This window comes from Tiliqua scincoides, chromosome 2 (genome assembly GCF_035046505.1).
Source record: "Tiliqua scincoides isolate rTilSci1 chromosome 2, rTilSci1.hap2, whole genome shotgun sequence".
NCBI lineage: Eukaryota > Metazoa > Chordata > Lepidosauria > Squamata > Scincidae > Tiliqua > Tiliqua scincoides.
In genome coordinates, this window is record NC_089822.1 from 103,177,710 (window position 1) to 103,204,233 (window position 26,524).

Below are 26,524 nucleotides of genomic sequence, written 5' to 3' on the forward strand. Positions count from 1 at the left end.
AGCTCTCGGGGCACAACTCTTAGAGCCCAAGCCTATGTATGTTTATTCAGAAGTAAGTCCCATTGTAGTAAATGGGGCTTGCTCCCAGGTAACTGTGGAAAGGATTGCCGCCTTTGAGCCTAATCCTAGGCATATCTACTCAGAAATAAATCTCATTATAGTCATCGGGTCTTACTCCCAGGAAAGTGTGGCTAGGATGGCAGCCTTAGAGCCCAAGACTGTCTACTCAGAAGTACGTCCCGTTGGGTTCAATGAGGCTTACCCCTTCCCTCCCTCGGATCTGTCCCGTCTGGGGGCTGATTCACCCTGATCCTTCGGTGCCATAGGATCTCATGCCAAGACACGCATGTGTGTCACCCAAGAGCCACCGTCGCTCAGCCACCCGACGGGAGCGTTCACATCATCTGACCCCCGTCCGGCCAAGGAGCACTTTCCAAACACAGAGGCGTGTTCACGCGTTCGCCTCATTGTTATGTGCGTGCACGTGTGAACCAGCCCTTCTACGCAGCATCGAACACAGTAGGTGCGGCAGGTAGAGTTGCTTCGATCCTGACCTGAGGATGCTTTGATCGGCTGGGGGGGGGGGCCTGCCTTGCCCCCACACCTAAAGAAAGTGGGAGATGCCCAACAGCGGGGCGATCCTCCTCTGGGAGCCACCCCTTTGCTCACAGCAGTGCCCAGGTGCTGCCCATGCCAGGAGGGACCCCGTGCCTTCCTGAGTGCCTTCTCAGCAGTGCCTGATCTCAGCAGGCGGCACTCCAGCTTCCTTTCCGCCGCCAGCCAGTGCACCGGGGAGAGGAATGGGAGGCGAGCGAAGCGGGGGGAGGAAGGATGCTGGGACCCCCAACTCTGCCAAAGTCCCTTCCAAGTTCCTCTTGCAGCAGCCTGCGCGCGTGCAGTTCCCCCCACCTCGCCGGCCCCCCTCCTAGCCCCCCACGGTCGCCTCCCACTCCTGCAGCACCTGGCTCCGACGCCCCTCGCATTGGCTGCCGGCGCCCATCAATCAGCGTCGGGCGCTGCTGACATCATGCTGCAGTAGAGGGGCTGGGCTGGGCCGGGCTGGGGCAGAGGCGGCAGCCGGAGGGAGGCAGAGCGAGCCCAGCCCGCCGGAGCCGCCACAGCCCGCGCCCCGGAGCCCCCCGTGGCAGCAGCGCGTCTCCGGGAGGGCCAGAGGGGCGAGTCAGCCCCCGAGAGAGACCCCCGCGACGGGTCCCCCGCGCGCCTCCAAGATGGGCTGGGGGCAGCCCCTCGCCTTCCTCCCCCTTCTCTTCCTCCTCATCCTCTCCTGCGCCCTCGGCAATAAAGGTGAGTGAGGGAGGGGGGAATGAATGGAAGCGCCTCGACGGCGGGCGGGAAAGCGAGAATCGGGGCTCCCCAAGGAGGAGGCTGGCTGGCTGGCTGGCTGGCTGGGTGTTGGCGCTCCATCAGCGCCTCCCTGGCACTGCCCGGCCATCTGGTCCGCTGGACGCGCAGCTGTTCTCCTGGCTCCTAATCCATTCTGTCTCTGGGGTGGGGGGGCATCCCTCGTTGCCCCCACCTGCTCTCCTTGGGCTCGCCCTCCTGCTCTGGGGCGCTCACCTCGGGGCCGCCCCCGCCCCCCTCTCTCCACTCCCCCACCAGCGTACGCCCAGGGTTGGGTCTCTCTGCCGATCCATATTGATCCTGACTTGGCCGCCCCTCTCGCTCCCTGCCTGTGCGCGTCTATCTCTGTGCATCAGCAGCCCGGCATCTCCATCCCTCTCAGAGCACTGTCTCCTTGCAGCCCCGGGTCGTGGTTTGCTCATCTATCTGTCTGATTAATTATGGAGAGATCTATACATCATTGGGGGGGGGAGGGGAATTGCATATAAACATGCTGAACATGGAGAATGCTGAACGTGGAGAAGCTTCAGAATTCCAAGCACGGACCTGGAAGGCGCACGGATGGACACCCTCATGCACTGCCCGCGCGTGGGAACCGAAGAGGTGTGGGTGATGAGATCTTTGGCTGTGGTGGGTGCCCACAGGAGAGAAAGTGTTCTGGAGGGAAGGGGCAGGAAAAGGCAGGTCCTGAACCTTCTGGGAAGATGGAGAAGACCCTGATCCCCCTCCCCCAGCATGCAGCACAGGGAAAGAAGGGGAGTGTGAAGAAGGAATATTGAATTTCTCCTGCCACTCCTCTCCTCTCTGGCAAAGTGTGCTGGGGGGGGGGGGGAAGCGATGCAGCAGCAGCAGCATTAGGATTCTGTGTGCCTGGTGGTTTTGCAGAGAGGGCTGGAATAAATAGGCTTTCTTACCCTGGTCCCCAATGCCACCCGGAGACACAGCTTTGCTTCCAGTGAGAGCTTCTTGGGGAGAGTGGAAATTTACCAGGAGACCCCCCCCCCACACCTTCTAAAGAGCTTCTCCTCAAGAAATCACCCAGGACTCTTGGAATGGCAGATGGAAGAGGGAAGGATTTATTCCTCCACCGTAATCTTGTTGCCTCAGCAACAGGGTGTATCTCTCGCATTGCAACAATCCTTTTTCTTCCATGTCCAAAACAAGGGCTGTAAACAGGGTTGCTGGGCATGGGATGAGGGCTTTGCATTCAAGGTGGATGTAGGAGAGTGGGAATTCTCACTCACCCGTAAATGTGCATGCAAACACACACAAGGGTCCTAGCTGCCTTCTGACAAGAAAGGAGAAAGAACGGGTGTTCTGCTGGATCTCTTGTATAACCTTGAAATCAATCCTGCAACAGCAACATCCTGACTTGCAGACCTCCACTGGTTCCCTGCTCTGCTCTTCTGCAGCCCTTTGAGCTCCCCGCCCCCATCCCCTGCTGTTCCAGCTCAGGTTTTGTGTACATCATGTTCCTGAGACCTGCCCTGCATTCCTTCTGCGATTCCACCCTGCAAAGGCCTGCCAGTTGCTCTGTAGTCTCCAAACTGCAGTCTTTTAAGGCATATTTCGTATTCAGCTGTGTCCTTCTGTGTCTTGTTCCAAAGGTACAGAGGTGCAGATGGGAACTGCTTTGCAGGATCAGACAATCTAGTCCTGCATTCTGTTTCCAGCAATGGCCAGTTAGATGCCTGAGCCTCAGGACCCTCACAGATCATGAATGGGAATGGGTCTCCCCTTGTCTTGATCTACAGCATCTGGGACTGAGAGGTACCATATTTCTCAACATAGAGGGTCCAATGTGCTATTGGTACTGATCGTTCTTGATCTGAGACCAGTGTTGCCCTGTTTATCCTCTTCTATCCTTCACAATGTGTAGCCACCAAGCCATCAACAGCCACCAAAACAAGTGGCCACCTCACCATATCTTGTTCTTATAACTTCCATACATGCTTGTGTTTCGCATTTTGTGAAGGACATTCATTTGCCTGTCTGAGCGCACAGCAAATCAGTTTCACTTGGCGGCTATACGTTCTAGGACTGTGGCAGAGGGTAAAAGAGTAATTTCAGCCTATTCTTCCCACACTGTTCAACAACCTTGGATAAGGTGGTCAAAACTTGGATAGACCAAACAGCTAATTTTCGTCTGTCGTGGCTGACCATCAAGGAGAGCCTTCAGGTGATGTGGGGCCAATGGCAATGGAGCATGTTGAGCCACACTCATTGATCATGCATCCTCTGCATGAACCAGTCAGTGTCTCCATGTTGGGGCCATGGATGTGGCTGGTGACATTTTTGTGATTGTGGTGGGTTGTGTTTTTTTTTTTTTTTTTGAGAAGTTGTGCATGCAGCCCTCCCTTAGTGGCACTGATTCAAGTCATAGGGCTTCCACGTGAGCATAGCCTTGTGGCACAGTTCCATTGCAAGTCTAGCGACACCATAACATTGCAAGTCTGGTGACTAGCCAAAGATACTTTGGTGGCGGTGGTGACATCCTCTCCCCATTAATTAACACTGACCCTGGTCTGCCAGGAAGCTCTTCTCTGTGCACCTCTTTCACTCTAGCATAGCTCCTATTACTTTAAATAGGGCTTGCACAAGAGAACTTACCACTGGATTGTGCCCAGTGGGTCAGATGTGCCTGCTTCTCAGTCTGGAACCCTTAAAGTCAACTGAAATCTGTCAATTTACAGGAAATTTCTACAAGCCTGAGCTGGTCTAATATTTTACGCCAGTTCCAAATCGGCTAGGGGTATTCTGCTGCAGAAAATGGGTCCTTTTGTGGGGAAGTTACCTAGAGTTAAAGCCTTTAGGACTAGTGGCATGTTGATCACCTCCTTTCTCTAACCAGCCAGTTCCATGTTTGGAGCCCTTGAGGAGAAAGTCTCCATGGTTGTCATTGTGTTGCTCAGTTGTGAATGGATGGAGCCATGTTTCCATGGAGGATAAGCTTGGAGTGGTAGGGGTTGTAACTAGGCCGTTGTGATCTAATCCCTGAGACCCAGTTTATCAGAGATCGGTTGGTTGGGAGGGAGTGTTAATTTATAATGATTTTTTCTTCCCTTGCTTTCTTTCTATGTCCCCACCCTCCTCTGTTTTCCCTGCCCTGGAGGTTGTGTGATAAAGATTAATTTGCTATTTCTGGGCCTATGACATTTTTCAGAGCCTGCTGCCGGCTGCTGCCTCAGTGTTCAGTCTGGACTGGCTCCAACCAACAGGATTAGCACTTCAGGCACTGAGGAGGGGGCCAGAGGAAATATGGCACATGCCAGCCTAGTGCTAGGGGTGCCAGGGGTGGAATGACTGCGTAGAGATCCATTCTCTACGCAGAACTGAGGACAGTTCAGGGACAGTAGTGGGACCTCCTCAGATGTCGATGAGAGAACCTGCTTTTTCCTGGGCTTAACCCCATGGCTTAACCCCTTAATCCTCATCCCCAACTGAAGCAAAGCAGAAGTCTGGGTAGCTGCTTTTACTCATATTCACCCCTTATTGTTCTTGCCTCTCCTTTCTCTCTCTTCTCTGTTGTGTCTTCTACTGTTGCCATTCAGAAGGTAAGCTCTGTGGGGCAAGGAGCCTTGTTTTTTTTTCCCCCTGTCAAATTCTACAAAGAGAAAATGCATGTATATTGATGGCACTTCATGATGAGGATAATGTTTTCATGGATCTGCCAAAGTTTCTGTAATTGTCAGTCTTCTTATTGTCATAGCAAACAGGTTTTGCTCTGTATAATTATCCCCAGAGTTGACCTCTGTAGCTCCATAAGCATTTACCCTGATGGTAAATGGTTAAATATTCCTAAATTTCCTAACCTTCACTTGTCAAGTAGCTTCAGATTATTATGGGATCTTAAAATTTCATGCAGTTTATTGAACTTTATGGTGTAACTTTATTACTGTTTATGATATTGTGATTTTATGTTGTGAGACCTTAAAACCCTCTGAGCAGGATGGTGGTTTGTCTGGGTTATTAAGTCAAATATAGAAATCTAGAGTCCCAAATCCAGCTAAAATTAGCATGTCTAGCAGCCGCAATCCTATGCATGTATACTCAGAATGTGTTCAGTGGGGCTTACTCCCATGAAAGTGGGTGCAGGATTGCAGACTTAGAGTTAAGGGCTCTAGCACCAGCAGTACACTTGTACTGTTGGCTCTGAGTGTCGCAAATGTCTTGTACAGCACATTTGTGTCACCTGGAGAGGAGGGAGCGTCAGCACTGGGCCTCAGCACTGAGAGGATGCCCGCAAAGAGCCGACAGGGTAAGTATCATTGCTGCCTGGCGGTGCAGCTTTTCAGGGCAGGGGGAGGCATTCTGGGGGGAGAGTAAAGTGAGGCAGGGGGAGAGGATGGGCCTGGCAGAGGCCTCCACCACCTGATCCTATTCCCTGCATTGGGCTACAAAGCCTGACACAGGACTTCTCTCATCTGCACCAGCAAAATAACTGGTGCAGACTTGAGTAGCCCCATTGCAGGGCCTAGGGCTTTCCTCAGGGGAAGGGGACTAAAGTCCTTCCCCCCACCCCCGAGGAGACCTCCAGTGGCCACTCTGGTCCTGCTGGATGCAGTGGTAGCCATGTTGGCACCATTGCACCCTGTGGTGCCTAGGAGGATAGGATTGGGCTGTTACAGCCTAATCCCATTGTGCGTTATGGCAGTGGATTTCTCAGTCCACCACTGTATGTCACGGTAGGGTGTCACCACACGTGTTCTTGTGTGCTGCTGTTGCGTCCTGTGGGACCACTGATGCAAATGATTGGACGCACTGTGCACATAACAGTGACGTTCAGAAGTCCGGCTGGCACAGGTAAGGTAGGGGCAATTCATGGGCGGTTTGAGAGAAGATTGGGGCGGGGAGCAGGGCAGGGAGGGGCGTGGTTGGAGGGTGGATCTTGGTGGCACGAGGAGACTCGGGGCGTGTGTTAGATTGGCAAAAGGGGGATAGGCTCTTGTTTTCCCCCCTTCTTTTACTTTATAGTTGAGTGTATGTTTTTTGTTTCTCATTAATAAAAAGTGGAAAAAACCCAAGATCCTCTTCCCTTTTTCCCATCCCAACATGCCCCCACAAGCCTCCTTGACTTACACCAGGTGAATTGCTGATGTAGGTTTCAGAGAGACCTATTAGCAGCCAGGCAGCCTATGGAGAGGTAAGAGCCCAATCCTGAACAGTGCGTGCCAGCTTACCACTGGTGTGCACTGTTGCAAATGTGCCGTAAGGCACGTTTGCAGGCCCTAGTGCCAGGCGAAGGCTGGGCGGCAACTGGAGCTCTGCTGCTTGGCAGTTGCACAGATCGCCGAGCAGCGGCAAAGTATGCGGAGGAGTGGGGGGAGCAGGAAGGAGGCATTCCGGGGAGAGGGTGGGGAGGAGACATTCCAAAGGGAGGGAGCGGGAGGGAGGGAGATGGGACCCGTGAAGTGAATCTCCACCAGATCCAGAGCCTCCGTGTTGGGCTATCCGCCCGACACAGAGGCTCTTGATTCACTGCCAACCTTTTGGTTGGCGGTGAATTGAGTAGCCCCATCTTTTTAACATCTCTTAATATTTTTTAACATCTGTTTACAGGCCTGATCCTTTCTAGTTAGCTGCGCTATGCTCTTATCTGACTAGTTTTTTATCTGACTACTGTTTTTATGTTATGTTATGTTTTTTATAAGTTTTTAAACTATTCTTTTAAATGTGTTTTAACCTTGTTTTGTAAGCCGCCTTGAGTCCCTTCGGGGAGAAAGGCGGGGTAAAAATAAAGTATAATAATAATAATAATAATAATTAATAATTTACCTGGGAGAAGGGAAAGAAAGTCCCCATTTCCTGAGGAGCTGCCGGAGGCTGGCCAGAGCATGTGGGATGCGACGGCAGCCACTTTCGGCGCCGCTGCAGCCCCGCGCCCCAGGCAGCTCAGAATTGGGCTGTAAGTAAAGATTATTTTTACTTGCCTCTCCCAGGCCATCTGGTCATCCCCCTCACCATAGCATGTGCTCCAGCAGCAAGGCTGCATCACATAAACTTGTGATGGAGAGGTTTGGGGCATGAGTCACATTGAAACCAACAGAACAAGTCAGTTCAACTAATACTGTATAAGTCCCATTGCTTTCTGCTAGCTGTGCAGTCCAATTCCACCCACATTTTCTTGGAAGAAAGTCTCATTGCTTTTGATGGGATAAATTCCCAAGGAAGCATTCGTAGATTTACAACCTCAGTGATGACTACCTTTAGCTGGATCAGGAGGTGTTGGAGGGAAGAGAAGTTTCAAGCTTCCTCTGTTCTTGCAAAAAACACAACTATATCCTAAGAAACCAGTGCATGGAGGCTATACTATTGCTAGCAAAGGAGTGAGGAGAGACGTTAAGAATGTCAATCAATTGTTGTGACTGACTTTGTTGTTGTTAACCACCCCTTTTATGCTCCAAATTCCTTCAGCCAATAAGCACAAGCCCTGGATTGAGGCAGAGTATCAGGGCATCGTCATGGAGAACGACAACACGGTCCTGCTGAACCCTCCACTCTTTGCTCTGGATAAAGATGCTCCATTGCGCTATGCAGGTACATCAGGCACAGGGCGGGGGCGGGGGGAGGAAGGGAGAGAGTGCTTGGAGCCCATGCTAGAACTTATTTTAGCATAGCCTTAGCCTAGTCAAGGTTGAGGCCTGTACCAAGATATATGATGCCACCATATTATCATCATATCATCATATCATGGTGATGATGATACTGGGCATCAGGAAGACATTATCAATCACTAGCACAAAGTATTTGCTTTAAAGTAATTTAATTGAATTTATGATATAATTTTTAATGAAATTATAATGACATTGTAACGAAATTAAAGAAACAAATGCAAAGGTCACTTATCTATTTGTCCTCTATCTCAGTACCTTTGCATTCATCAGCCTGAAGATGGGAGGAAGTTTAATTCTTACTGAGCTGCTTGTGTAGAATACTGTAATGCCAGTACATTTTCCATTGTATGTGCATAATGGAAAGCTCAAGAGATGCAGGACACAACCTTTCTCCATGCTTGTTGTGCATCAGTGTGCATACTCAGCACTTGCAAAGGCATAGCTCTTTAAATAGGGGGGGCAATAGTAGTGAGGTTTAATGGTCAGAGGAATTCTGCTCATGCTGTAGCATGCATGGGGTGTGGAGGAAAGGAAGGGAGAAGGTACTGGAAGGCCTCTACTTCTTCGGTCTGAAAGAAGAACATTCAATGAAAAGTTTAGGCCCCTGGAGATCCCCCATTGCTATGGCCCTGACCCAGCATTTGCTATATTTTGTGGTTTGACCTGAAGTTTCAGGGTTGTAACCTTCTCCTGGATACTTGGTCTCTTGGAAGAATGAGTAAAATCTCAGGGTAAGAAATCAGAAGCAACGATAGAGGCTATTTTCCACATTGCTTATTCGCAGTCTTCACCCCCTATTTCTATATATTACCCCCCTCCAGCATATTTCTTCAGTCATAGTATTGTTCTCTGTCTTCCTTTGGGGGAAGAGTGTCTGAGAGACAGGCATCAATGCTGCCATAATAAATCTGTCTGAGAACACTTGGGAAAGAGGGTCTCCATTCTGCAATGGAGAACAATTCAAAGGAGGAGCTTGGGAATCTCTGTTAAAAACTAGTGCTTCCAGTCTCCATTCTTCCTTTTGAGAGGCATCATCACCCTTGGGCTCTTAGGCTTCACCCCTCAGGATCAACCTTAGAAGCTGCAGGGCCCAACTGAAAACATTTTTTGTGGGGCTCCAGGTTCACAGCCAAGGTCTGTAGACTCTTAGAGATACACATAACGTTTATTATAGACTTTATATCTCTATGGTAGAATGGAAATCGAAATGTGCACTTAAAAACTTTGCTTCACAAACTTTGCTTAACGAAAATACTATATTTTGCTTAACGAATTTCTGCTTTCACAAAAACTTTGAAATAATGAATAAACTTTGTCCATAATATGTTTTCTAGTCAGGCAGAGCTTCCTTCCTGTTCATATCTCCTTCAGAGGAGCCACTGCCCAGGGGCAGAGGTGTGGGTCTGGAAAGTAGCCGCAGTTCCAAAGTGGGTGTAGACTACAGGGCTTGGCAGGCAATTGAACAAAGCATGCAGTGGCAGTCCAAATTCAGCACCTTGGTCAGCACCCTGTGGGAGCCGGAGGCAAGACTATGTCAGCCAACAGGGCCTCCAGCATGGAAGAGTAATCTGAAATGTTGCTCCATCATTGACCTGAGGACTGAAGTAGTCCTGCAGGAAGTTCTGTGTCCCAGCACCAGCTCTGTTCTAGAGGTGTACATTCCAGGGGATTTGTGATGTCTCCTGCTCCTTGGGGGCTGGCTGCTGCCTCAGTGTTCAGTCTGGACTGGCTCCAACCAACAGGATTAGCACTTCAGGCACTGAGGAGGGGGCCAGAGGGAATATGGCACATGCCAGCCTAGTGCTAGGTATGCCAGGGGTATCAGACTACAGTAGTCAGGTCTTGAGGTTTCTAAAGCACAGAACATTTATGTGAATGGGGAAGGTGGAATAGAAGGATTGAATTTCAGAAAAAGGGGTCTGCTTTTTCCCATAGCCTTTTCCTCATAGTCTCCTTTTTTCCTCATTTTTGGGGAACCAGGTGAGATCTGTGGATTTCGGATTCATGGGGCAGGGGTGCCTTTTGAAGCAGTGATCCTGGACAAAGCAACTGGCGAGGGATTGATCCGGGCCAAAGAGCCAGTGGACTGTGAAGCTCACAAGGAACACACTTTCACCATCCAGGCCTATGACTGTGGGGAAGGCCCTGATGGCGCCAATACCAAGAAATCCCACAAGTAAGACTGAAGGTTTCTTGGGTTCTCATTGTTGCTGGTATTTCTTCCTCATATTAACCTGACAACCTACACAAATAATTTTCATTCTGTAATGTGCAATACCATACGTTGGATCATTGAGATTGATTTCACACTATATAGTGGGGTATCCAAACTTCCTTAACTTAAGAGCCACATACGATAAACTTCAGAAGTTTGAGAGCCACAAGAGAGATGTTTGAGAGTCACAATATTTAAAAAGCATTTAAATTCTTACTGTAAATATGTTTACTCACCATGAACATTAAACTTATGTCTTAATCCAGTGGACTCTCAGTTTATAGCTGGTAAATAATTACGAAGCTTAAAAAAATCTCATTTACCTTTTATATTAATTGTGATGCAAAAAGGAGTTCAGCCAACGTGCTTCCGCGAGCTGCACTTTATACGTCATTTGAACCAGGTATTTGCGCACTTCAACTCTAGAGCCTGTTTGAATGCCCCAGGATCCCAAGATTCATGGGGCACTTCCACTGGATGCTACCTTCTGAGCGCCCACATAGTTTACTGACTTGTTCTGCTTCTTTCAGGGCCACAGTGCATGTGCGGGTGAATGATGTCAATGAATTTGCTCCAGTCTTTGTGGAGAAGCTTTATCGTGTGGCAGTCACAGAAGGGAAGCTCTATGACCGCATCCTGCGGGTGGAGGCTATTGATGGAGATTGCTCCCCTCAGTACAGCCAGATCTGTTACTATGAGATCCTGACTCCCAACGTCCCCTTCCTGATTGACAATGATGGTGAGAACCTTAAGTAACCTGTGACTCAGAATGATGTGAGGCATACAGCCTGAGGAATAATAGGACTGAAGCTGTCTCTGAAGCCAAACTGGGTGATACTTGGGGGAGATGTAAATGGAGTAGGTTTCTTGTTTACCTGACCAGCAGCCACAGGAGGCTGACAGTTCCAGTGGAGGAATGGCAGTGGAAGGGTAGGAAAAGGGCTGCTTAACCTTACCTCTTCTCACCTCTGCTCAAAATTACCAGTGACAAGCTGTTTTTCCCCCTGCAGAGGAATAGACGGTGGAACCATAGATCTCTTTCTCTGGGTGGTAAAGCAACTTGGTCATGTATAGTGGCGTAGCTAAGGAGAGGTGGCAGGGTGTAAATTACCCTGGTTACCATGCCTTGAGGGGTTGTCTTGGAGGCCTCTGAAAGGCACTTCCAGTTTTCACTGAAAACAGGAAGTGGCATTCAGAGGCCTCTATGACATTCCCTCAAGATGTGGCACCAAGGCCTCAGAAGGCCTCTTAGAGGCGTCAAAAGACACTTCCAGTTTTTGCCGAAATATTTACTTGTGGGGCCCCCCTATTCACCAGAGTGAGTGGCAGTGGTAAGGCACCTGGCAGTGGCATCTCTGCCAATTGCTTCCAGGAAAGATGATACAAGCCAGTTGGAGGTAGTCGGGAGGGAGGGCCTTCCAGCGGTAATGCTCTTCTCTTGATCCCTCGGCATGGAAGATTCTGAGCAAGGTGCTGGCTGAGGCTGCAGGTACTCCACTCACCATCTCAGTGTGGGGTCCCTCCAGGTGCGGGACCTAGTTTGGTCAAATGGGCCTAAGGCTGGCCCTGCTTGATGCTTTCATAGACACCACAAACATCACTGCCCTGCAAATTGTGACGGAGTGCAAAAAGTTGGAAAGATTTATTTCATGTAAACCTCTATGTGAAAAAGCAGTATATATGTGGTACTCATGACTCATTTTACTTAGGTGATTCTCAGAATTAATAGGAGTGTCCAGTAGTTGTGATGTAGCCTTTCCTGATGTGGAGGAGAGGCTTTCGCACCCACCTGGCCCTCCCTTAGCAGTGGGGCCCCTTCACCTCCTTGCTTCAGTTGCATTTCTCAATCAGTGGGGTGTTAAGGGGAGGGAGGGAGCTGGAGAGAACTGAGCCCTGTCTAGACCATACTTTTGCTCTCTTTCCTCTCTCTGCCATGGCAACAGCCTTCAGATAGCACCGTCACTGCAGCTGAAGTAGAGAGGCTGACAGTGGCTTTCCAGAACTAACAGCAGGCAGGCCTGGAGAACCCATGGCGTTTGCCCCTATTTTCCTGTCCCCACATACCTCTTGTTCACGCTACAGTATGGCCGTGGGATGTTTGCCTTTAAAAGACAAAATTTGCAGTGGCCCTTTTAGCAGTCCTCTTACTCTCCTAAATGTGTTTCTTTTGAGTTTCCTCCTTTGGCTTTTTCCATTGTTTCAATCAGACGCCCTTTCTGTGTACTTGATCCCCTTTCACTTTGCTTTGCTCCTCTAATTCTGTCTTTTTTTTTCTAATTTTTCTGTCAGGGAACATTGAAAATACTGAGAAACTCCAGTATAGTGGGGAGCGCCTCTATAAGTTCACAGTGACAGCCTATGACTGTGGCAAGAAGCGCGCCTCTGATGATGCTGAAGTAGAGATTCAGGTGAAGCCCACCTGCAAACCCAGCTGGCAAGGTATGAATACTGTTTCGCATATATATTTCTCCCCCCTTTACCCCTTGGTTCCCTGAAAGTGTCTTTCTCTAGCCCCGTGGTTCCCCAAGTTACTGTGGTTATGGTGACCTTCTTTTGTAGTGGTCTCTTCTTCCCAGCTCTCCTGGATGCTGCCATCTTGGATCATGGAAGACCCAAGATGGTGCCCCCTGGGAGAGCAGGGAAGAAGAGGCTGTTGGGGACATCCTATGGCACCACTTTGAGTTTGCCGTGGTGCCCTCAGGCACCATGGTGCTCAGTTTGGGAACCACTGCTCTAACCCTCTGCCTGTTGTTCTTGACTCTTTCCCCTTCCTTCACTAATGTTGTCCCATTCACATTGAGCTGCCTGGCCTGTTACAAATCAACTACTACTGAATCTATAGTGTACTTCATACTATAGCACTATATTAGTGTATATAGAGTATACAGCACAGTATACTGAGGTGTTCTGTGTAGATGTCATATCAGGTACTATCATTGTACAGTACTCTCTCCTCTGTGAGAGAGGAATAAATGTCCCTCCTAGTGTTACACATGGCTTCTGTATGAAAAAATAATGAACAATTTTTTGAAAAATTTGCTGCCTCATTTATTGTTTAATCATTTAAAAGGGGTTTAAATAGTACATCAATCTCAGTCAGGCGTGCCCAAACCCTGGCCCTGGGGCCACTTGTGGCCCTCAAGGACTCCCAATCTGGCCTGCAGGGAGCCCCCAGTCTCCAATGAGCATCTGGCCCTCCGGAGACTTGCTGGAGCCCGCACAGGCCCAACGTAACTGGTTTCAGTGTGAGGGCAACTGTTTTACTCCTCATGTGAGCTGTGGGATGAGGGCTTCCTCCACTGCTTGCTCTTTCACATCTGTGATGCAGCAGTGGCAGCAAAGGAAAGGCCAGCCTTGCTTTCTGCAATGCCTTTTATAGGCCTTGAGCTATTGCAAGACCTTCATTCATTCATATAAGTTCACCTTTAATATATTCATTTATGTAAACTTATGTAAAATTATTCAAATTTGAAATGTAAATTAATTCTTTTTTTCCCGGCCCCCGACACAGTGACAGAGAGCTGATGTGGCCCACCTACCAAAAACTTTGGGCACCCCTGATCTAAGTAATTAATTATTGCAGCATTAATAAAATATATTTAGACCATAAATTCCTAGAACAGGGACTTATTTTTTTACTATGTTACTCTGTAAAGCGCCGTAGTCACTTATGGCAGTATACAAATGATGATGACAAAAAATATTCAGCTGCTGTACATCTTTCCTTAAATTTCATAGGTTTTCATCAGGAGTGTCATTTAAAGGATGTTGTTAGCAGGAGGAGCACATGACATTTCAGTGCGTGTGTGGGTGTAGATTTACAGAAAAAATCTCAAGAAATGCTCTTAAAACATAGTTTTCTGCTATTTAACTTTGAAGGGCTCTGGTCCTTGCTGAAACTTGCCTTCTTCCTATCAAATTTAAAATGGCGCTTCTGGTTTTCATCCTTTGACGAAGCTACAAGGGTAGCAGATTCTACTGTGGCAAGGTTGCTGCTCTCAGCTTGGACTAAGTTCCAAGTGCCATATTGAATCACTGATTTGAAGTTCCTCGGCTTAAAGGCTGAACACCAAGGAGTCCAGCTGCAGCTGATGAGGGTCAGGGAACTCTGTGAGACAGCAATGGGAACTGCTCCAAAATGAAATCTTCACATTAAGGCTGAGGGCACATTCATCCTGCACTTTGACCACCAAAGACTACCCATGTGTACTGATTGAAGCAAAATGAGACCTGTTATTGTGCCTAGGGAGCTAGTTGTGGTGTAACTGTTACCCTGCACATGCCCAATCTCATCTGATCTTGGAAGCTAAGCAGGGTCAGGCCTGGTTAGTACTTGGATGGGAGACCGCCTGGGAATACCAGGTGCTGTAGGCTTATACCATAGTCTTTCGAGACTGAAGATTGCCAACCAATGAATGGAAAGTAAGGTTTAGAATGGAAAACTGGGCTCAGGTCCCCCTCCAGTCCCAAAGCCATTGGGTGACCTTTCAGCAGTTTGGAGAGGGCCAGTTGTTGAGAGGCTAAAGGCAGAGGGCAAGGGTGGATGGCAGAGGTATCATGCATGCCTCCCTGGATCTCGTTGGAGCAAGGGTGGAATAAAAATGGAATGGTGCCCCCATTAATATGCTATTAATGGATGGACTGGCTTTCCAGATGGCTGGCTGAACCTCTGTCACTCTCAGATAGCTGGGCAGTTTGTCAAGTCTGTGGTAGTTATTCTGGCTTGAAAATATTCTAGTAGTTCTGGGCCTTCTCAGCAATTGTTCTTTTTAACATCTCCCACAGGTTGGAATAAGAGGATAGAGTACACCCCAGGCACGGGCAGCCTTGCTCTTTTTCCCAGCATCCACCTTGAGACATGTGATGAGCCCCTGTGGAACATCCAGGCCACTGTGGAGCTGCAGACAAACCATGTGGCCAAAGGTTGCGATCGTGACAATTACTCTGAGAAGTCTCTGCGCAAGCTCTGTGGTGTGTATTCTCCTAACATCAAACAGTGCTGGGTGGGGGGAGTGAAGGGATGAGGGAGGGTGGGAGCTCCTTCCAAAAGAAGTCAAGGCTGCATCATTTCAAGCCCTGTCTCAGGGGCAGGCAGCAGGTCGGTGCCTTCTAAATAGGACTGGGGGAAGTGCCCTTGGGCCAGTAACTACCTTTCAGCCTCATCTACCTCATAGGATTGTTATGGGGACAAAAGGAGAAGGAACCACGCACACCACCCTCACTCAGCTCCTTGGAGGAAGGGCGGCATAGAAATGTGAAAAATAAACAAAGTAATTAAAATAGTTGTCAGTCATTGAAATAGTTGTCACCCTACCATATGGCAAAATCAGGTGGCACATTTTGGACATCATAAAAGATAATATTGGGGGCCACTTCTGTCTGACCCATGGAGCACAATCTGAAAAATTTTAATTGTAAACTCCATTGAAATGAATGGAGCTGTGTAAAAGCACCATAAGGATACTCTTGTGCTGATTTAAATTGGGTGTGTTCAGGATATGTGGCTGGTGGTTCTAGCGGAAAGGGGTTGTCATGAGTTTTCTATGTCAGTTGCCAAAATGTCTTTTTCCAGCCTTGTCCTTAACAGGAGAGCCGTTCAGCATCCTTCTGATTTTTTCCTTTCTGCCCTTTCTCCTCTCCTTCCCCCAAACAGGTGCTGCCACAGGTGAGGTGGACCTGCTACCTGTTCCTAGCCCCACAGCCAACTGGACAGCACGACTCTCGGTCCATTACAGCCAGGACAGCAGCCTCATCTACTGGTTCAATGGCAGCCAGGCAACTCAGGTGCCCATGGGCAGTGGGACTGGTGTCCTTGAAGGACTGAGTGACCATTTTACCCTATCCCTGTGGATGAAACATGGTGTGACACCAAGCAAGGGCAAGAGGGAGGAGGAGACGGTGATCTGCAGCACCATGCAGAATGGTAAGATCCCTTTCCCTGTAACTGTGTATCTGTCAGAGAACAGCAGAGGACCAGACTGAGATGGTGGACTAGGGTCTGGGCAATGAGATTTTGGGGCTCTCTATGGAAAGGCAAGGCTCATCTGATTTGAATGACAGAGCTCCAAGGCCAGCTCAGGCTGAGAGCTGCTCTAAGTGCTACCTTGAGTGCTAGCTGAAAAAAGGACTGGCGTGTGGGTGAGGAGAGGGAGTACATGGATGGGTACCTCTTTGATCGTGAGCTTCTTCTGCCTGGTGGGAAGCACCCACCCAGGCAGGAATAAGTGGCCTTTGGGACTCATGACTCTGAGCTAATTAAGAATGATCCTTATGCTTGGAAATCTCTTCAGGCTTTGAATGTTTTGTCTGCTCCTACCCCCCAGTTACATGTGGATTGAATAGAAGACCAGCCTGTCTGCAAATTCCACTAGGCAGCTATGAGCTGCTCCTGTTTAATGTCATACTCAACTTGGGACTGGATACCACTTTGGTTCTGCTATGTTGAGTTCTCCTCCTTATTGTACCTCTTTTGTGACCCTCCCTGCTAACTGATTTTTCAGATAAAATAGAAGCGACTGATAGATTCTTATAGGTTCTTCTAGATTCTAACACTATGTAGTAGTAATAATGATGATAATAATAATAATATCATCATCATGACATAAGAGCCCTGCTGGATCAGGCCAAAGGCCCATCTAGTCCAACTTCTTGTATCTCACAGTGGCCCACCAGATGCCCCTGGGAATACACAAGACAACAAGATACCTGCATCTTGCTACCACTCCCCTGCATCTGGCATTCTATTTACCCTTGCACCCCCCAATGGAGACATCAGACCGCACTTGAGTTTAACTTGGTCCTCTAACACAAGTGACCAATTTTAAAAACATGAAACCTACTGAACACATTGTCCCATTCATGCCAGGTCGGGGTAGGCTAAAAAACTGCCTTCCATGGCCAGTTTGGATCACAGAAAAAATTTCTACCCAGCCCTCATGACGAATACACTCAGACTGTACATACCCATCATGGCTTGTAACCTGTGATGGGGTTTTCCTTCAGAAATCTGTCCAATCCCCTTTTAAAGACATCTAGGCCAGATGCCATCACCACATCCAAGGATGCCAAGGAGTTCCACAGACCAAGTACATGCTGGCAAATTATACCCTTCACATCATCATCAATATAATCATCATCAGCTCTTAAACTCTTGGGTAGAGTTTGAACTAGTGAGCAACCAAAAATTCCAGTCCAAGCATCTGGTGGGCTGTGACATCATTGACATCAATAAGCATTAACATCATTATCATTGATGCAGTGCTTTTCAGCAAAAAGTGTTGTCAAAGAGGTTTACATTGCAACATAAATGAAAACAGGGCTTTGTGTACTGTATGTGCTGAAACCAAAACCTTGTCAACTGAAGCAAAATTCTGTGGCTGTATCTTCTTGTTTCTGATCAGAATTTTAACAATTCTGCTTCTTCGTATCATGAGTAAAGGACAGGCAATGAAGCCCCACCTACAGCCGCCCCACCTACAGCCACCCCTCTGAGGGCTAAGCTACCTGTTCTCTGGGAGATCCATTGTTGAGCTGCTGGAGGTTTTTTTAAGCAGATGAAAAAGCGCCATTGCAATCCTTCACCCTTGAGTTGGATCATGGTAGCAGCACCATTGTGGTGTTTCATAAGTTGGAGAAATGGTCCTTTTCTGCACTTGCGCATCATAGTGAAATATAACAACTGAGCTAACTTAACAGCAGAATTTATACACATCTACTCAGAAGTCCCATTGAATTCAATGGGACTTACTACCATGTAAGTGTGGGTAGGATTGCAGCCTCAGGCCACAATCTTATCCACACTTTCCTGGGAGTAAGTCCCATTGAATACAATAGGACTTACTTCTGAGTACATATGCATAGGATTGTGCCCTAAATCAGCCACTTGCCTGCTTGTTTGTGGCAAAGTTGAATTGTTGCCCAGTGAGCAGCTAGGAGAATTTTGCACCTTGGAAGTGGTTTGGGTTTTTGTTTTCCTATTTTCAGCATTGTGATGTGACATAAATGACTTGCATTAGTATGCTGTGGACAGGTGGGCTGGTAAAATGTTATGTGAGCTAATGGCTTTTCAAGATTTATTTTTAAGGCTGGTATAGAGCCTAATGAATGGATTTAAAGAAAGGGTGTTAGGCCGTTATTGTAAATGTTTCAGATTTCTTTCCTGTCCTAAGCTAAGGGAATGTTCTGTAGTACTGTGAAAATGACTATCTTCCTTGGTTCTTTCCCAGGGTCATGACCTCTCCAGCATTTTACTGATGAAAACAGGGACACTTGTGTACTTGTAACACAAATTGAGAGCCACGATGGTATAGTGGTTTGGGAGGTGGACTAAAGACCTGGAAGATCCAGGTTTGAATCCCCCCCCCCCCAGCCATGAAGCTTCCTGGGTGACCTTGGGCCAGTCACTTTCTCTCAGCCTCACCTACTTCACAGGGTTGTTGTAAGGACAAAAGGAGAGGAGCAGTTGTGTAAATGAGCTCTTTGGAGGAACGACAGTATAAACATGTGAATAAATAAATAACATCCTCTTTTCTTATGCAAGAACCAGTTCTTTGATTCCCACCTCTCCTTATTCTATTACACATTCGTTGAAAACTGGTCTTCAACTGGTTAGATTTTGTTTGCTTTTTAAAAATTTTTGCAATTAAATAACCTACAGCGCAATCCTAACTTGCGCTGGAACAGGCAGACCAGCGGGACTTTTTTCTGAGTAGATGTGCATAGAATTGAGCAGTAAGTAGCTCAGGCTGGCGCAAAAGGAATAGCTTCCACTTATCCCGGGGAGAGCTACTGTAGCTCCAATGGGGCTACTTGGATTGGTGCCACTGAAATCAGCGGTGCAAATCCAAGCAGCCCAGGGCTTGCCCAGGCTGCCCGGAAACAGGGTTAAGATCCGGTATACAGCCGGATCCTGGCCCCACCTCTGACTCCTTGCCCTCCTGCCCGCCCCCAAGACCACACACTCTTCCCCTGCCCCGAAACGTCTCTTCCCCACCTCCTCCTCACCCTCCCCACGCCCCCCAGACCCCTGCATTGGCCAAGCTCGGCCAATGCAACTCACCCATTCCCCTGGGCCCGCATCGGTGTGGGGAGCCAGTGCATCTCTGTGCAACGGCCTAACCCCACTCATGCCAACCCACTTAGGTCGGCATGAAAGTGCTTTACGGCACTTTTGCGACAATGATAGGCTGGTGCAAGGGGCTTGTGCTGGCTTATCTGCTGCTCAGGATTGCACCTCTAGCCTCTGAGGAAGAGTGTGTTGAATTGACTGTAACAGTTTAGTATGAATCTTTTAGTACACATTTGCTGCAGCTGAACAATAACAATGTTTATCACCCAGATAGGGGTGTGTGTGTGAGATAGGGGTGTGTGAGAGAGAGAGAGAGAGAATATGCTAGCAGATGTCCATAAGCATTAAAATGTCTCCCCGAGATATTTAATTTCTTGAGAAAGGGGTTAACAGTGTTGTAAAGAAGTATCCCATCATCTCCCCAAAAGGGAAAATTAGAACAAATAGGGGTTGTGTGCTTTATTGGGAACAGGTCCTAGAAAACAGGGACTGTGCCTGGTAAATGGGAACAAGTAGAACACATGAGAATACAAAATAATCTTGGGGAACTTGGGACAGACTGGTTGGAAATTCAGTGTCGATTAATCTGATGTCCGTATCTGTCCTCCTCCTACAGAGGATGGGTACTCCCATTATACTCTTGCTGTGCATGGCTGTCGCATTGCCTTCCTCTACTGGCCGCTGCTGGAGAGTGCAAGACCTGTCAAATTTCTCTGGAAATTGGAGGAGGTGAGGAAACAACAGCCTTCCTGGTTGTCTTCATCTCTTTCTCTCTCACTGACAGGCACACTCACTCAATGCCCAAACACACACATCTCCCCTTTTCTTTCTCTTGTTGTAGGTCTGTGATGATGAGTGGCACCATTATGTCCTTAACCTGGAGTTTCCCACCGTTACACTTTACGTAGATGGCGTCTCCTATGACCCTGCACTGATCCATGACAATGGCCTCATCCACCCCCCACGCCATGAATCTTCTCTCATGATTGGAGCCTGCTGGGCTGGTGAGCTCTCCTCCTGGATTACAGACTGTCGGGGAGGAAGAGCCATTTCTTGGCTAGCATTAGTGGAGAGCCAAAATGTCCCCAAATGTTGAAGCTTCATGCCCAATCTTGTCTGATCTCAGAAGCTAAACAGGGTTGGGCCTGGTTAGTACTTGGATGGGAGACAGCTTGGGAATATTGGGTGCTGTAGGCTTATACCATAGTCTTTCAAGACTGAAGGTTGCCAACCAACCAGGGGGGAAAAAGAAAACCAATTCATATGTTTTTGAGAAAAATAAATGTGTGCAGTATTAGCTGAATGATCAGACATTATTTAGAACATAAAATGCATTCTGTATAGTTTAGTTAGCAGTTAGTACATAAGAATAGCATTAATGGTATGTTTATCATGTTGAAGGGTATATAATTCTTTTATAAATTGCTTTTTATAAACTAGCGATACAAAAATATACAACATTTATATGATAAAAAGGGGAAAATCCAATACTATGAAAAGATACCATAGAGAAAATAATATGTTTAGAAGTCCTAGATATTGGTATCATTTTCTTGTCTAATTTAGGAAACGATTTCAAATATATCCAATTGCTCAACATGGAAGAGTAAGCAGCTGTTTATGGTAACTGGGGGGAGGGGGGAATGAAACAGAACATGATCAGAATAGTGGTAAAAAGGATTTTTAGATCTTTTGGGTTCAAAAATAGGATGTCAATCTCAGCATCACCATTGGAGGAATGGAAGAAAAGCTTTTCTAGAGGAAAAACTCACATATTAGCATCCCTACAATTTAATGGATTGTTCTGAAAAAGAATTTTCCCCCATTCTGCCACCCCCAAATCAAGCCTTGGGGGGAATAATTTCTCCCCCCACATCTTCACATTTTCGTCAAAGAATAGTCTGTTCAGAGTAGCAATGACATTCCCTTCCTGTAGTGCCAAGATTGCTTAAGGCCAACCTTGCAAGCCAATGGGCTCTGGCAAGAAGCAAGAAGAAGCAGCGGTGGCTAAGGGTGCTGACCAGAGCTTCCATTCAGTGCCAAACAGAAAACTGTTTTTAATCTACAAGGGTTCAATATGTTGTTTGAATCTAGATTTAGAAAGGTTCCTTGGCAAAATCTGGCTATGGAAGTGGGGATGGGTGGAAATGATCAGCATTCGGTTGGCTTAAGACAAGGGTCTCTAAGCTTTTTGCCAGAGGGCCACATCAAATATCTGGCAAGGTGTTAATTTAAATAAATATATTAGAAAGCTTCGGAAAGCCTAAGGCCTTCAGACAGCCCAAAAAGTCACTTCTGCTGGTTTTGCAGGAAAACCAGGAAATTATGCTTTTAGGCCTTTAGAAGGCATTCTAAGGGGAGGCAAGTGGCCTCCCCAGCCTTCAGAATACCCTCCATATGTGACTGGAGCACAGCACTGGTCATATTCAGATGAGAGGGCCAGAGGCTTGCAGGGGACCAGAGGTTTGCCGCAGGCTGGATAGAGGCTCACCACGGGCCGCATCTGGCCCCCAGGCCGGGGTTTGGAGACCCTTGGCTGAAGAGAAATGGGCTTCAGATTTTTAGAAGCCCAGCTTGGAAACTTGGAAACGCTGGAAAGGGTCTTCCAGGCCCCCATCCAGTGTCAGCTTGCCCCTTTAATGGGCACTATTGATTTATAAGTGAAAAATGCCCTGACTCATTTCTAAACTCGGGGTGGAGACTCTGAGCTGTGACACTCTGTCTGATTCTCTGATGAGTTGTGTGTGGAAAGACAGCCTTGTGGCATGGTCGCCCTGAGAGTACCATCCTCCTGGGTTCACAGGCCACTCTCAAGGGTGACTCTCTTGGGCAATGCTCTGAATGCTAATTTCTTTTGCAGAAGAGAAAAACAAAGATAAAGTCAAGGTGAACGAGAACTCCACGGATTTGGGGCAAGGTACACTACATCCCTGTTTACTACGCATGGCTTTCATCCCTCCTCATGCATGCCCCTTTCTCCTAAGAACACCCCATTTTCCCTCACCCCGGGAAGAAGGTCTTGGTGCCTGGATACCTTGGCAATGTCGCTTCTTCTGGATGCAGGATGGCGTTTTAATCTCTGTGGTTTGTGAGAGGCCTGGAAGTGGAGGTAACTGCAGACAATATTTTCATCAAACCTTGGGTTGTGAGAAACTGAGGTGAAGCCATGTGACCTTTTGCAGGGCATCTCATTGGTTGCCTTGTGTTCTTACTGTATCCCAACTTTGGTCTTTGGGATAATTTGGTCTTCTGAAAATGCTCTCTGAAATCACAAAGAGGAAACGGGGCCTGCACCCTTGGCTGACATGCTTAGATTCCTGTGCTATGGTGGCCTCTCTCTTCCTCAGCTGGCTGTGCACCCAAGACTTTCTTCCTCTCCTCCCTCCTTTCTCTAACCTCTTCACTCCTGTGATTTACCTCCTTTTCTGTTGTCCTTGTCCTCTTCTCTTTCTCTTTGTCTGTCTCTCACACCACCCCTCCTCCTGTATTCCCATTAGGAGACCCTCTGCCGATCCACCACTATTTCCATGGTTATCTGGCTGGCTTCACAGTGCGTCCCGGCAGCCTTGAGAGCCGGGAGGTGATGGAGTGTCTCTATGCTTGCCGCGAGGGGCTGGACTACAGTGACTTTGACAGCCTTGGCAAAGGGATGAAGGTACACCCCCCTCCCTCTGACTGCATGACCTTCCTCCTACTGCTTGCACCTCTGCTTGCTGCCTTGGATTGAGCCTGCTCTCCTGCCTCCCCACAGAGACTCCTTGTGTGCTCTTTTGCGTCTCTTGCCCACTTAGCTTTGCACTTGCCAGGAAACCTCCCTCAAATATTTTGTTCTCCTTTCCTGGCAGGTTCACGTTAACCCCTCCCAGTCTCTTCTCACACTGGAAGGCGATGATGTTGAAACCTTCAACCATGCCATCCAGCATGTGGCCTACATGAACTCGCTGCGCTTTGCCACTCCCGGGGTCCGGCCCCTTAAGCTTACCACCACTGTCAAGTGAGTAGTGTGGCTTACACTGCAGAAGAGCCTGTGCATTGCTGTGGCGAAGGAGCATCACTTTGTGTTGAGATTCTTGAGCAGATACAATTCTGAGGTCCCCATTCTGACTTGTTTGTATAGCACCAGTTGTAGACATGGTGCTATGGAGAGTAGCATAAGCAAAGAGGAGCTCGCAGTGGTGAGACAATGGGGGAGGGGAGGGAAGGGCAAGGCAAGGATAAATGCAATTCCTTTACTCTAGCAGTTGCTATGTCGTTTCAGAGGATGGATGGCTTAATAACGCTTAGCACTTGTTCAGCTCATTACAAGAGTTCAAAGTGCTTCATATACATTATCACATGGCCATCTTTGCGATAGCCCTGGTAGCATCTTTACAATATCCCCTTTTTGCAAATGCTGGGACTGGGTGAGGGAAATGGTGCTCTGAGGATAGTACTTGCCTAAGGGCCAAACTAGGGACATTTGGAGATCCATGGATTTCCTATTTCTTGCTGTTGAGCCCTTTTCACTTGCATTATTTCCCCAACCTAAATTGCCTTCCTGAAGCTGTTCCTTGCCCTGTAGGGAAAACATATCCAGTAAGTGGTATTGAAAATACAGCAACCTGTATGTTTTGCCCATGGGACAGCTTTGGAGGGAGGTTAATAGTGAAATTGTGTCCATTTACTGAGAAGTAGGTCCCGCTGTGTTCAGTTGGATTATGCCAAATAAACTGGTATAGGATTGTTGCCTTTGTTAAGGAAGTGGTGTGAAGGGGAAGAGCTAAGCAAACACTCCAGTAGCACCACTCCCCTGATTGAAGTTGCACACCCCCTCCCCTGGCCACTTTGGAGAACAAAATAGTAGTAAGACCAGTCTATGGGTCTTCCAGCATATCTTCATTTGATGCAAAGGCCTCCTGGGGAGTTTATGGGGCAAAACTCAAATAGGGGACTTCCTGATTTGTACTAAGTTGCTTATTCATTACACACTATGCTAGCACTTCACTAGAGGTACACAAGAAACTTCAGATGGTGGAAAGTACACAAGTTTTTGTCTTATTAACCATTAGAAGAGAAATGGGTCCAGTAAAGGCCTCACTGCCTGTTTTTTATATCTCATTCCCTTTGTTGATACTTTCTGTTTTAAACCATCATGCCTTTCTCCCCTGATAAAGATAGAACAGTATTGTCCTTCCTGGCACAATTGTGCATGCTTTGAGGAAATGGTATCTCAATTGGCCTGAAAGGCAATAGTACAGGATGGGAACTCAGTTCATAAAGACACAACTTGAGTTGCAAAAGCACATGTTTTTGTGAACCGTGCTAACTTGAGTCTCAGGCGTCACTGATCCGGCCCCGACTCACAACTTGGGGCCAGTGACTTGAAAAAGAATCATGACTCGAATAAACTCAAGTTGTCTTTTGATGGACAATAACAAAAAGGGAGATCTATTTTCTGGATCGGTTGGTGATTCTTCCTCCCCTTGCATTTAGATGTTTCAGTGAGGAATCCTGTGTCTCCATCCCAGATGTGGAGGGTTACGTGGTTGTACTTCAGCCTGATGCTCCTCAGATCTTATTAAGTGGTAATTCCCACTTTGCCCGGCCTGCCTCTGACTTTGAAGGTCCTGATGGGGTCCCTCTCTTTCCCGACCTCCAAATATCTTGCTCCATTTCACATCAGGTGGAGGCCAAGAAAGATGAAAGCTGGCATGGCACAGGTGAGTCGTGTATTCCAACAGGGATAACTGCATAACCTGGGAAAGATAAAAGACAAGCCAACAAGCACAGGCAGCCTCACAAGAAGCAGGAAATTATCCACTTCTTGCCCACGGGGGGTAAGGTGATGCTAAGAGTGAGTGCTTGCCTAAGATAGCATAGTCTATGGCTGAGGTAAGATTCAAACTGGGAATTCCCTGGCTCACGGCTCAAACTTTTATCTACTACAGCTCTGCTTTCTGTACCCTTCTGTGAAGTGGAGACTTTTCTCAGTTTATGAGGTGTATTTTTTTTTGACACATAAATGAATGTGGGCCAGATGATACCATCCACCAGCTCTGCTCCCCCCCCACAATTAATACAAAGAGTGTGCATTTCTTGTCCCAGAGCACTGCTCCACTCTGCACGTACGCATGAAAGATATCAGTTCACCTCATATCACATAGGCAAATCCTAAAGTAGTAGTTACACACCACATGAATAGGTGTGGTTCAGACAGTCTGTTCCCTATGTGAGTATGGCTTATGGGGGGGGGGGGAGCGCAGAGAACACGTGTGCCCTGCTATTGTGTGGCATATGGGGCTGGTGGATGGTATTCTCCAAACCAATCCTCTGTGTCACAAAAATGAGCATGAAAAGTGTTTGGAACACAATGTGCTAATGGTCAGCATTAACACTGGCCAACACACATTTGCTGTCTTTAAGAGACCTGCGTCGTGGTGCCCTTCCTTGCGTCTGGCATTCTGACATAACCTATTTCTAAAATCAGGAGGTTCCACATACACATTATGACTTGTAATCCATGATGGATTTTTTTTTTTTCCTGGGAGGTCTTCAGTGGGGTTCAGCCATGGATTCTGAATCCACAGATATCGAGAGCCTACTGTATTGTTAGGTGATTTGGGTCCATTACAATGCAAGCTTATACATGTCTACTCACAAGTAAACCCATTGAGTTCAGTGTGGCTTCTTTCAGGCGTGTGTACAGGATCACAGTCTTTGTGAGTTTAAAAGTGGAATATTTTACTCAAGCTGTTGCAAAATTAGAGTAACTGTGCTTAATCGAGATTGATTATGTTTAACAGTCACCAGAATGAAGTAAAAGACAAAATTTTGATGCTTTGGCTAATACAGTCTAATTTGACTGACAATATAATACTATCTCCTGACACAAACTGCCCTCTAAGTGTTGCTGCAAAGCTAAAATACTGTTCTGAGCACCTTGGAAGAAGACTGGAATATGGATGTAAGAAATATAATATTATGTATAACCTCAATGCCCTCTCATAGCCTACTTATTTTCTCTGGTTCTCTTCCTCGCAGTGGCAGATACACGGATGTCAGATGAGATAGTTCATAATCTAGATGGTTGTGAGATCTCTCTGATTGGAGAAGACTTGGACCTGGAGAGGGAGTACCTGCTCTTGGATGGAGCCTCCCTGCAGCAGCGGGGCCTGGAGCTCATCAACACATCTGCCTACCTCACCGTCACAGGTGTGCACTTTCTGAGCAGCTCTTTCCTTCCTGGCATCATTCATCTTCCTTCCATTCCAACCAAGAGGTGCTTAA

General features: G+C 47.5%; 1 protein-coding gene and 1 pseudogene across 1 annotated transcript in view; both read left to right on the top strand.

The window, feature by feature from the left end:
• Positions 1-1,076: 1,076 nt before the first annotated feature.
• CLSTN3 (calsyntenin 3) overlaps positions 1,077-26,524 on the top strand; it is a 33,038-nt gene continuing 7,590 nt past the window's right edge. Inside the window, exons 1-14 of the mRNA XM_066614265.1 lie at positions 1,077-1,305; positions 7,777-7,899; positions 9,957-10,152; positions 10,722-10,930; positions 12,481-12,630; positions 14,977-15,162; positions 15,845-16,114; positions 19,875-19,987; positions 20,100-20,262; positions 22,119-22,175; positions 22,756-22,913; positions 23,104-23,252; positions 24,731-24,957; positions 26,279-26,449. Of these exons, the coding sequence (XP_066470362.1) occupies positions 1,230-1,305; positions 7,777-7,899; positions 9,957-10,152; positions 10,722-10,930; positions 12,481-12,630; positions 14,977-15,162; positions 15,845-16,114; positions 19,875-19,987; positions 20,100-20,262; positions 22,119-22,175; positions 22,756-22,913; positions 23,104-23,252; positions 24,731-24,957; positions 26,279-26,449 (2,248 nt within the window). The 5' untranslated portion in view covers positions 1,077-1,229. The remainder of the gene's footprint in view (positions 1,306-7,776; positions 7,900-9,956; positions 10,153-10,721; positions 10,931-12,480; positions 12,631-14,976; positions 15,163-15,844; positions 16,115-19,874; positions 19,988-20,099; positions 20,263-22,118; positions 22,176-22,755; positions 22,914-23,103; positions 23,253-24,730; positions 24,958-26,278; positions 26,450-26,524) is intronic.
• On the top strand, positions 14,444-14,565 carry LOC136643112 (5S ribosomal RNA; annotated as a pseudogene).